Consider the following 13,106-nt stretch of genomic DNA (forward strand, 5'->3'; position numbering starts at 1 on the left):
ATGAAAGTGCATGATGATGTTATACCTGCAGATCTAAGTTACCTTATACTTTAAAAAGGGGGCAGATTACTGGGATTTATAAATTGTGGGCAAAAGCAGGTGTAGGCCTATTGTATGAGTCAGACACATCTTTTAAGTTATTAGCGGTAGAGTAAGTGGCTCTGTCCTGCTCTTTATACGCCACCAAACCCAGCTAAATCTGTCAGCTGAGACAGTTATGTTTGCTAAAACATTTGCTAGTCCTCATCCTAAAAGCCTTTTCTCTTGTAGCGTTGTAATATGAAAACATACTGTTTGAAAATGCAAACAATGAAGTATAGATCTAACCTCCGTCTTGCTTAACCTATTGCGTTAACTAAGTAGCTAAGCAGAATTATATTAAAATGAAATAACAGTCTTGTCTTATATCGTCTCTTATGATACCTTTATTACTAGGACCAACACGTGTTAAACTGCATTACAAAAACAATGGTGCTTTTTTTGATTTCTGTCTTCTACATGAATCATGAGGATTAACATTTTGCCTGGGACATGGAGCTTTAGCCTCAATCTGTTCGCATGACACGTAGCCATCAAGTTCTCAATTTGCCTCATGAAGCCAATGTTAGCTTAAGTATCTGGCTAGCTACAACTGACTTTTTGCTTTTGTCTACGTGTGAAATCAAAAATACATTGATCAAAATCAGTGGTAAATTTGCCATCATTATCATTATAAACTGCATCTGCCATGCAAACATGTAAAGATTGACAGGCCTAGGAACAGTAACCAGGAGGGTTGGTTGGGGCTTAGCTAACAGTCAATTGTTTGTCTCGATGCTTCTGCAATACTTAGAACGAACACCAAAAATGACCACTAAAGAGATAAATCAGGGAAACAAACCAAATAATCTATTATAGCATTAATGTGTGCACATTTGGATCAAAACATTATTTTGAAAAAAACAAACAGTTAAAGCCTCTGAACACCCACCCAGGTGATTTCAGTTATTCTGGCTAATTAGACCTCTGCTCAGGTTGAGGGTGGGCCAGAGCTTAGATGGGAATTTATTACGTTACAAATTTCATGTACCAATAAGATTGATAAAGCTGTCATTTGTCCTGCCCTAACAGGTGCAACAAAGCTAACAGGAAGCTCAGGAAGATGTAAATCAATCAGTCTGTACACACCCACACAGTCCTGAGAAGAGGTCCAATCAGCCAGAATAACTGAAAACACCTGTGTGGGTGTCCAGGGCCGACAAGAGGTCCAACCGCTGTTCATGTTAAGGACCTCACTGATGCATTTTCACACATTTTATAGGCTTTATTTCCAGTGTGGTATTGTTTTTAAAGCTGCATTAGGATCCAGTAGCAGTCTACCAAGTATTACTACAGCAGCACAGAAATCATGAGCTGTCCTACTCCAGGGAGAGATGAGTTCAATGATCACCACATAGGGAATTTACTGAGGCGAAAATGGAATGGAAGCAGCGGGGTGTCCAGTCTGGCTGCAGTCGTGAGTCATTATTTCTTCTTAAAATATGACAGGCCGGTCAACCTGCACCCACAAGAATGTCATTGGAGCTATTCATTTGGGGTTCACCGCACCCTTAAACTTACTGTTTGGGTGAGAATTATCGAAATTGCAGAGCTAAACCGGTTAGGAATTATAAGTAACACTGATGTCATTCTAATCACACACATACTGTGTATGTATATTTGAGTAGGCTTAAACTGCACTGGTGAAACCAAAGCACAGCTACTTTGACTAAAACCGAAACAGCAGATTTTTTCTCAACAGCCTAAACCAACAGTAAACATTAAGTTTTGGTGTCAACAGGTCAGAGTCAAAGCTCAAGGGCCTGTCTTGACCCCTTTCTGCAGTAGCTGCTTTGGGCCTGTTTTGTTCATCAATTAGTTTGCAACAATTTTGATAATTGATTCATCATTTTAGTCATTATTATACTGTAAGTTGAAATGCCAAACATTCTCTGGTTCCAGCATCTAATGTAATGCTTGATGAGGATTTAATGCTTTTCATTATCATGTATGATCGTAAACTGAATATCTTTGAGTTTTGGACAGTTATAAAACACACAGGGAAAAAATAAATAAACTTGAAGGACACTCACTCAGAGAGCGCAGACCTCTACCAAGGCTTGCCCTAACTTATAATGTTAATGCATCTCATTTTTTCCCGATTATTCCTAAACCACATGAATGCAGCACAACATCCTATGTTGCAATGTTAACAAAAGTGAAAAATCATTCATGTATCTGCCCCGTTAATCGGATCAGCTCCAAAAGTTAATGAGTTATTCCTTGGCCCATGCTACACCCTTCCAAAAATGTCGATGAAAATCGGGCCAGATGTTTTTTCTGTAATCAAACTAACAAACCAACAAACAAATAGATAAACCGAGATGAAAACATAACCTCCTTGGCAGAGGTAATAATTGTTAGTGGCAGTCTGACTCCATACAGAAAGAAGCCAGGCCTGGAACCAAAGACCTTCTTGCTTTGAAGAAACAATGCTAACCATTGTTAGTTAGCACTATTTGAGTTATTGTGAGAAATGCAGGAAAACATTGACTGGAAAAGAATGAATGCTTGAAAGCACTGATCATAGACTGAAGATTTATAACAGTCATCAGTGGATTTTGCTTCAATTTTATCTAAACCTCCATAACACCTCCAAGGCAACATTTGTGTTGAGCTTATTTTTTTCCAAAAAGAGATGAGTATACCAGAAAAAAAAAATCATATTTAATTCCTTACAAAAGGCTGAGGAATTGCCCTTCAACCAGCTGAGTAAAAATACCACTGTGACCGTACCAACTATACACAGTGCCCACAGTGCCCAGTGCTTTAACAAAGGCAGCGGAACATAAAAGAAAGTAAAGGTAGGAGAGTAAACACTTTACATTCTGACACTTAAAAACAGACAAGTTCACCCTCACCCGGGGGAACACGCACGTCATGATATATAGAGAGGCAAATACCAAACTGCATGGCATGGTATCAAAGGCATTTCTGCAGTCCAAAGGTCAGGTGATGGTAAAAGGTTGCTGAGAAACGGAGCTGCTGGACGGTCTTTCATCAGTGGGAGGCAGCTGGAGTCGCCAAAGAGGCAGTGTTAGTCAGGGCTCCAGGCACAGTGGGGCTGCTCCAATATGACATTTCACATCCAGATCTGCCACAGTAATGGCATTTTAGGCACTTTTAAAACAGCCAGATTGGCCTTCCTGCACTGTTGAAATTTTTATAGACGGCAATTTTTTTCATTGTTTGGGTTTTATTACAGTGTCTGAAGGAGATTGGATATGTTGTCAATGTGGAAAAGGCAATTGAGGGCCAATGTAGAATTGCTTTGATGATACAAATACAAACACAGTACATACCCACTACACAACACAAGGATGGGTAGAAAATATATCCTGCAGTGCAACCCAGAAACTCTCATTTCCTCTGAGGAGCCAAATTCACACTTAAATGAGAATATCTTGAAAATGAACATAAAAATATATTTTTGTGATTCTTTAAAATAGAAGAAGAAAAAAACAGCTTGCAAAACCAGCGTGGGGAAATATGTTTTGAAGTAAAGCATATATAGCCATGCCATTACAAGATCAATTTGTACAACACTTATCACAGTTTTTTTTTCAGCCTGTGTATCTGTCTCTTATCTCTGGTAGGAAATGGTCAGTGTGGCTTTCCTTTGACGTCCCCTCTGAAATGATTTGTCCCATTCGCTTGGAGGAATTGCATTTGCTGATGGTTGCACATGGTATTTGTTGTTAAGTAGTATTTGCTACAATATTCAGACATTGTTAAATTAAAGGAAAGCAAAATTCACTGATATTGCCTGACAACCACACGCATAACATAGTAATAAAAAAACTGTAAATAAATATTCAGGTGAAAAAGTGTTCCAGCAAAACAAAATGCTAATTTAATGCAATCATTCCTGTACCAGAAGTTATTGGATCCTATTGAGTGCATTAAGGGTGACTGTACAAATGTAGGTTTTGTTGCTTAAGTTTCCATTGTATTGTATTTAACATAGAAATGACACATGAGGATCAACTGACGGTACATTATATGAAATGTACATTTGCAACAGAAGCAGGGACAAACACTAACACAAATTATTTTCTCTACAGTCATGCTTGTGGCTCTGTGAGGCTGCATTTGCTTGTACTTGTACTACGTTAGCGTGCTAACATGCTCACAATGACAATGCTAACATGCCTACTGTATGTTTAGCAGGTATTTTAACACCATTCATGTGTGTTAGCATGCTAACATTTGCAAATTAGCACAAAATACAGGTGAGTATCATGGGAATGTCATTAGCTTTACAGGTATTTGGTCAGAAATAGGGATGCAACGGATCACAAAACTTACGGTTCGGTTCAGATCATAGTTTTTAGTCACGGATTGGATACATTTTCGGATCAGCACAAAACGGGGGAATTTAAATGATTTATTAAAAATGTAATGACAATAACTTATAACAATAATAACTTATTTCACCAGTGAGTTGCTGTTAAACAACAAAAAAAGATGAGAAAAGGGTGTTTTACAACAATTTTGAGTGCATCACAATGTTTACCAGTTTCAAGTAAATGCACCTTTTAGTTCTGTCTATGTTGTTTTTCCGACAACAGCAGTGACCAAGTGCTAGTTTGTGTCTTTAGCGGCAGACTGTTGTACGTCCCGCTGTTGGAATCCTCTACAGTAAAATACAGTCACACTTTTACACAATTTAGCTGTCAGCTTTTTAACCGTGTTTAATCCAGTTACTAGCTAACGGTAGTCTAACGTTACCTGCTGCCAAGTGTAATGTTAGTGTTAACTAGCGTGACATGCAGCAATGCTTCTGTTGCCTCTAACATCTGTTTCGGAGCATGAGAGAGCAGCACAGGCATTTATGAGGCACCGAAATGAGGCACCGAAATCCGCGTTGCTATTCCGTCCGGTGTATACCGATCGTTTAGGCACCAGTGCCATATTAGCACCAGGGTTTGGTACCCAACCCTGGCTTTAACCCCCCTATTCTCAGGTAACTCAACTACAAACTGCAGCTGAAATTGCGTTGCCTATATCTTTTCACGGCAACCCTCCATAGAGATTTATCAGCCTACTTTAAGTAACAGCGACAGTAAAAATGTATTTCACACTATTATTATGGTTAAACTTTACAATTAATTCACGGTTCACATGCATTCCGAACCGTAAGTGTTGATCCGTATGGACCACGGAACTATGGTCCGTTACACCACTAGTCACAAACCAAAGAACTGATTCCCTGGTGGCTAGAGAAGAAGTTAAGGGATCACCACAGTTGATAGGATACATCGTCTGGCCACTATGGACATCTGTACCACAATTTGTGCCAATCCATCCTGTAAATGTTGAGATATTTCAGTCTGGACCAAAGTGGTGGACTGACTGACATTGCCATCCTTAGAAACATACCCCTAGCATGGCTAACAAAAAATAAATACTAGAGTTACGTCCATATTCACACAAACTGCACTGCATAACAGAAAAAAGCACCATTGCTATTAAAACCAATGAAACCCCAGACCTTATACATATACAAACTCCTCATGTAGATGGTTTATAGAAAGATAGTAGTTTATAAAAAGATGTAAACATTCTTACAGTAAACTCGTTTGCTGTTGACGAATCCTACTTGAAACCTGATGCACCATCGCATTGTTTGAGGAAGCCTGTCAGAACAGATGTGCTCTTGCATTAATTATGGCACAGGATATGGGAAAGAAAGCCTTCAACTCCATTGTAAGGGAGCATCATTACATGTGACCTTTCTCTGAGATGAGTTTTGCCTCTGTGCCTCTGCACATAGTTCTTTCATTAGAAATACAACGTGAGCTTGTGTTGTTTTCGTCAACGAAAATTATGACTAAATATCGTCGTCAACGAACCTTTAAAACGTAACGAAAACGAGACGAGAAGCAACGTAAATGCTGGTCATGTGATGATGACTATAATTAAATGTTACGGCTGTCAAAATAACGCGTTAATTTCGGAAAAAAAACGCGTTAAAAAAAACAAACTCCGATTAATCTATTCCATATTGACGTTTGAACCAGAGCCCGTTCTAGCCACCATTCGACTGTAAAATGAAGGAGGGAGACGAGAATATTCTGCCTGGATCATTAACTGGAACATTTACTTGTAAAAATCTTCTTCCTGCCAACCCTGGCTACCGAAATCTGGTGCCACTGATATGTCTGCACTTCTCTCTGATGCTCTGAAACAGATGATACAGGTAACACAAACACCGCTGCACGTGACGCTAGTTAACACTATACTCGACAGCAGCTAACGTTAGCCTACCGCTAGCTAGTAGCTGGCTTAAACACGGTTAAAATGCTGACAGCTAACGCTAAACGGTGTAAAGTTTGACTGTGTTTTACTGTAGAGGATTCAAGGATTGTATGTAACAATCTGCAGCTGCCGTCGGAGAAACAACACAGACGGTGCGTTCAATGAAACTGGTAAACTACAGCCTCGTGGTGCATTTGAAGTTATTGTAAATGTCCATTTCCCATCTGGTGGTTGTTTTTGTCGTTCAACAGCAATTTACTAGTGAAATAAGTTATTGTTATTGTTATTATTAAATCATTTAATTTTGACCATATGGCCTTAGCAATAAACAAGCCGTTCTGTCACCAACTGTTGTTTAGTACACTTTTTTTTCTTTTCTTTTTTTACTTTCTTAAAAAGTATCGGTTCAGGCACCGTTAATTATGTATGCGATTAATTTCGATTAATTAATCACAGAGTATGTAATTAATTAGATTACATTTTTTAATCGATTGACAGCCCTATTAAATGTATAATGCAATATTGTTGACGAATAAAAACGAGACTAAACGTGGTTTACAAAATAAAAACTATGCTAAAATGTCTCTTCATTTTCGTTGACCCAAACGAGACGAAAATGTTTCGTCAAACATTTCGTCTTGTTTAGTCGCGTTATTATTATTATTTTGCAGTATTTCTGTTCCCTGTGTCTCACTTCAGGCAAGAGTGTACGGCTGCATCAGGTCGTACTCGGGTCGCACTGCGCAGACGCAGGCAACTTTACTTCCTCAAGCCCCGTCGCAGCATTATTTAATTTAGAAGATGCAGCGGTGAGTTAGAGAGTGAGACGAGCGTAAACGACAACAAACAAAATTAAGTCTGACACAGAGAAAGCTGGGACCGTGGCCGGCCAGCCAGAGTTCGTCTTTGGGAGAAAAAGAATAAACGGCATTTGGAACTTTCATTACATAGAAGTGGAAAAGAAAACGGAATGTGTTGTGTAAAAAGATGGGGAGAAATGCGGCCACAAAATCACAGGAAAAAACACCACAAACCTTAAGAGATATCTCAAGCCATTCCATAATGAAAGTGAGGTTAGTCAAGACATTAACGTAACGTTACTTTCTATTTTAGAAAGCTAATGCCAACTCATGAGGCTGTGGTTAATGTGTCTAATTTTAATGTTAGCTTTAGACATTAGCCACTGGAGCTGAAAATGACTGAAAGAAACGTGTGTATGTGTGTTTGTGTATTTGTTTGTGTGAGAGAGTGTGTGTGTGTTCTTAGTTCTTACCTGACTGACTCCTCCTCTGGTCAGAAAGTGGCTATGCATGTGTACTAAGCATCCCTTGTTGGCCAACATTTTGGTTTTGTCTATACTACTAGGTACTTATACTATATTGACTGGATTAAATAGAATGCATTATTAAAAAGAGACTAAAATACAATTTTCATTGACTAAAACTAGACTAAAATAGTCATGGATAATTCTGACTAAAATAAGACTAAACTGCTCAGACTTTTAGTCGACTGAAACTTGACTAGACTAAAAAGAGTATGAACGTGACTAAAACTAATAAAAATTAAAGCTGCAAGCAGCAATGGACGGGCCCTCGCGCCTGTGCGCGTCGGGGTTACTGGCGGACATTGCTCCTTGCGACCGTGCATTTCTGTGGCACTCAGACACTGCAAATCGTCACCAATGAAAAGGGAACTCCCTGCCGAGTTAAATGATACCTCACACAAGACGTCATACAGTTCATTAGCTGTGAAAGGGGGCATGGCCTAAGCATAGGGGTCGGGGCAAACCTTTACCAATAAAAAAGAAAGTCTCTGCTGAGTTCATTGGTACCTTACATAAAACTCTACTTTAAACGGGTCACCAGTTATGAAAGGGGCATGGCTTTAGCATAGGGGGGTGGGCCAAACCATCACCAATGAAAAAGGAACTATCTGCTGAGTTCAATGATACATCATACAAGGGTCTACCTTAAACGGTTAAAATGTTATGAAAGGGGGCGTGGTCTGAGTGAGTGGGCATGGTTAAAGTATAGGGGGCGGCTCAGTATCCCACGCTATGACCAAAAGTCCATTTTGGCCTGTATATGTCCTCAGGCCTGGACTCTTGTTGATTGTGGCTAAACACTCAAAATGGCCGCCACGCCCACACCGTTTGACGAAAAGTTTTTCTTTTAATAACTTTTCATCTTTAAGGTGTTGAGATGGTACAGACCAAATTTGAAGTCCATCGGATAAAATCTCTAGGAGGAGTTTGTTAAAGTATGGCACCTTGACTTTTAGGCCTACTTCCTGTTGCCACTAGGGGGCGCTATGACTTTGAGTCAATTTTGTCGGGTAAATGTCCTAAGAGTTAGAGTCTTATGAATCCTGAAAAGTTTCGAGCCAATTGGACAATGTACACTCGAGTTACACCCACTTCCTGTTTCGATGGCTGTACATGCGTACACACAACCAGCACACACACATGCACAGTGCAGAGACTCTCTGCCTGCCATATATGATTTACATTTAGTGGTTGAATAATCAGTTGACATGCAGCTCAGGGAATTCTATACTTAATTAGAGCCTCTTCACAGAAGTTTTTTCTGGAGTTATCTCGAACAGGAGAATGCTGTCAAATGTCAATGAATCTCAATTTAACTACCAACGTAATCACATAGGGACAATCTCATTCTGTGCAGGCAGGCCAAATCTGGAGATATATGCATCCATGTTGCAGTGTATTTGGAAATATTGGCATGAAGAAAATGGAAATCTGGGAATACATTACCATTGGTTCTATACAGATGGGCAGTTTAACAGTTTATGTTTTACAGATCATTAGGCATTCTAACTATTCAAAGCAATTTCTAATTAAGCAGTTATATTGGTGAATATTTTACTCTATTTACTTATTTTCTCAGCTTCTGAAGTTTAGTTTAAAATTTAACTTCAGCAAATATTTAGTGATTAAATATCCCTTCACAAGCACTAAGTAAGATTTTAAGGGCATTAACTCACTTCTTCAGTACACAGGAAGCTATTTCCAAGCTTCAGATTTGTTATTTCTATCCTTTGGCCTCACATACGGTATGAGGATTGTAGAATACTCTGCCATTTTCTGACTAACCATAGCAAGCAAGCTCGAAAGAAACATCTGACCCACATGTCCCTCCCTTTCAAAAAACATCTTTCTGAGCCTCCCTTTTATTCCCTCTCCACGCTCCCCACTGGTACCAGCCATGCTGTGTCTATGGCTGCCAGAGAAAGCAACCCTTTTTGCCTAATGCCTGGTCGCTGTCTCCAGCATGGAGGGGTTGACTCACCGACCCCCCCTCCTGCACGGAAGAAGATACGAGGAGGCGGTGAGGGATGCACAGTCACAGAGCTTTGTGCAGTTTAGGAACGATGCTAGTTGAGGAAACAATGTATGGTATGATCTGCCAGGTCTTATTTCCACACTTAGAGTACTAAGTGTCTGATAATAGCATGGATATATGTATTTATATGTGTGGTTTCAATGCAGTATGAATACAGACGGTGGAGCCAGTTGCTGCTAAAGCTGCAAAGAGGCCACATCATCAACCATGCATTTCTTTCCACTTCACTGCTTTTTTTCCCTTGCTGTTTTCACACATTTACAGGACTCACAAATTGCTGTGAGAGGACCTCCATTTGCCTTTCGGGTTTCCACAAGAGTGCAGCTCCCACTTGGGAAACAGCTGTTAATAAGAATGATACTCAGAAAATACATTGCTTATGCCCCAAACATACATACATTATTTGGGAAAAACTAAGTAGTAATTTTTCTGTTGTTCTTTTCACTTTAGAAAGCCGACTTCCCTGCGATCTATAATGGAGTAGATATCGCTCAGCCTATTGATTGATGTCTCCTTCCCCCCACTTTGACATTTGCTTATCCTCTTCCGCATCTACCGCTATTGACGTTTGCTCTATCTGGACATCTTCCTAAGCTGTTTTGTCATTTGTCACCTCTTAAATAAAAATGGAGGAGGGGGAGTTGTCAGAGATAAGACTTAATGATACCAACCACATTGATGGTTTTATACGAGCTTGTGGAAAGAATACTGTCTGTGGAAAGTACAGATGCTTTGCTTAATTTCCAGCTTCATACCTCTTATGGATCCACTGAGCAATTTTACTCAGCATATTTCTATTTTTGCCACTAATAAGCAGGCTAAAGAAGACCCATACTGCAACCTCCAGCATGCACTCACTCATAACTGTGGACAATTTACTGAAAGCAGGCTTTTGGTTTAACACCTTTTAAACTAATGTATTTAAAGAGCCCACTCCACAGGCTCTCCTATCAAAAGCTACTATTTTCCCGACTTACCCTCAACTCTCCACTACTTGGATACAAACTGGTGAGATCACACACATCCACATTAGAGCTGTTGCTAATAAAACACCCTCTGAGTGAGTTTTCAGGGTTTATTCTTTGCCAACTCTTTATTTGTAGTACAGTAAATGCCGCACTTCCTTGACATGCATTTCTACAAACAGAATCTGCCGTAGATTTTCTCCCCATGAGGTGGAAGACAGATTCTTCCTTTCCTCCCTCCCTTTTTCCATCCAACCCTCCCTCACCCTGACTCATGCAGAGAGGTTATTATTGCAGCTAATTATCTACAAATAGGCCCAATATGACAAACACAGCCCTATACCAGTGCTGGCTAAGCGCAGGAATCTGTCTGAGTGGGAATAAAAGAATAAAAAGGAGGCGAAGAGAGGCAGACAAAGAACAGGACAAAAGTCACAGTGAAGAAAAAAGAAAAAAACGGGATTCAGAGATAATTAAGAAGAACGTGATAAAGACACAATGTGATGAGAGATGAGAGAAAATGTGGTGCTAAAAAAGATATAAGTGGGAGGCAGATGGGCGAAGAAAGGCAGTGACATTAAAAGGGAGACAGCATAGAAGGGACTAACACAGGGAAATGATCTATACAGTGTGTGACGGTTGTTGCCAATGGCAACTGCCCTGCGTTGCACAGGCCACATCCATTTTGCTCCCAGCATGCCTCATGATCAGGGCAACTCAGGGGTCTAAGGCTGTCTCTCTCATTTCCATAGAGAAACTCATTTACCAGGCGAGCATGGAGGGCTATGACGCATCAATGGGTGCTTGATTAGATCCTTACCGCTGATACATATGAATATTTATCAGTGTTCAATGAATACACATTTACTCTCCTTTCATCTGGATCATCCTGAGTGTCCTCCTGCTCTTCTCTTAATTCTCTCCAATGAATATGTCACAGGAGCATCAGGGCTCCCGACAAAGTGACAGCACTCAAGATAATCTGGTTATTGTTGCTCTTCTGTGATGATCAACACTTACTTTACGTTTTTACAAAATGCATCAGGCTTTTGTCTCGTTGTGTTTTATTTGCCATGGTGACAACAGCTCTTAGAGACCTAAAGGAAATGAATACGGGGGACGATAATCAATGCAACGTACTTAAAAGGATGTGTGTTTGGAATTCATTGTTGCTGCAGATTAGTGTTTGGCTGCACAACTGAAACTGCAGGTGTGATCCGGATGCCAAGACAAGCTGGAATCACAGAGTTATTCCCGTCCCATGAGCCCAAACACAAATCACACCCACTCTTTTTTTTTTTTTTTTTTTTTTTTTTTTTTACACACAGAGCTGAACAACAAATATTTTTAGTGAGTATGACTTACATCACTAACTCCGGCCTCCACTATCTTCAGGCCTGTCTCCTTCTCCAGCTGCTGCTTCTGTTGGACTGCATGGGAGACAAAAGCAGAGGAGGTGTTGAGCATGAGCAGTGGATGACAAAGTAGCAGATTTTTCAGTTCCTGAGGCAAAACAAGTGGTCAGTGAAACTGAGAATGATGTAATGGATGTTCAGTAACAGCATGAGTCAGATGTCAAACTGGTCAGAGAAAATCACCAGCCACTACACATACACACACAGAAATTCTTCATCAAGAGGAGAAAGGGGAAAACACTAGCTTGAGGGTAAGATAGAAAGCAGTACTCCTGCTGACAGGAGCCTGTGGTGGCACTTGTGGAGGAATGATACGATGTGTGGGCAGTAGGCCTATGGCAGGTAAGAGTCTACAGCCATGCTAGTGGCTTGGTGAGGCTATACTTAGGCACAGTGAGCCTTTCAGCTAAATGCTAATGCCAGCATGTTGACATGCTCATAATGACAATGCTAACATGCTGATGTTTAAGCTGGATTTATGGTTGACATAAGGGCTTAAGAGGAGGAGGTTCGATTTACTGTTTGTTGTTTGTTGTCGGATTTCACCCGTTGATATCACCACTGCAACACCAGACATATGTACATGATCAGGTCATATTGTGCTTCAATTTTCCCCGCAGTAACCCGAATTTATGAATATGGAACTATTCCATGTGGTTGCTGTATTTATGTTGTTTTCATTCACTGTGCTAGGGAGCAGGGGCCACATTAGCAGAAGATAGATAGATAGATAGATTTGATAGATTGGCATTACTGAAAAGAAGTCTTTAGATTAGTCTTTTTTTCAATGTTCCTGCTGATCAATCACAGTTCTTGCAGTTCCCACATGCCATTTCTGTAACAACCGTTGCCCTGATGTGTAGTTAAACTTTTTAGGAGGTGCATGTCAGCTGCAGTGTAGCCTACATCCTCACTGTGTAGCTGCCGTAGGTACGCAGAAGCATTAATGAACAGGTATAATGTTCGCCATCTTGCATGTTAGCATGCTAACATTTGATAATCAGCACTAAACAATAAGTACAGCTATG

General features: G+C 40.2%; 1 protein-coding gene and 1 long non-coding RNA gene across 2 annotated transcripts in view; one reads left to right on the forward strand and one right to left on the reverse strand.

Moving 5' to 3' along the window:
- ptprn2 (protein tyrosine phosphatase receptor type N2) overlaps nt 1-13,106 on the reverse strand; it is a 125,786-nt gene that overhangs the window by 42,212 nt on the left and 70,468 nt on the right. The window contains exon 11 of the mRNA XM_031292882.2: nt 12,029-12,093. Coding sequence (XP_031148742.1) covers nt 12,029-12,093 — 65 coding nt within the window. The remainder of the gene's footprint in view (nt 1-12,028; nt 12,094-13,106) is intronic.
- LOC116045292 lies at nt 956-10,496 on the forward strand. Its single transcript, XR_004103895.2, has 3 exons — nt 956-1,143; nt 7,062-7,064; nt 10,486-10,496. It is a non-coding gene; the product is annotated as an uncharacterized LOC116045292 (long non-coding RNA).

Source organism: Sander lucioperca, chromosome 23, assembly GCF_008315115.2.
Source record: "Sander lucioperca isolate FBNREF2018 chromosome 23, SLUC_FBN_1.2, whole genome shotgun sequence".
Lineage (NCBI taxonomy): Eukaryota > Metazoa > Chordata > Actinopteri > Perciformes > Percidae > Sander > Sander lucioperca.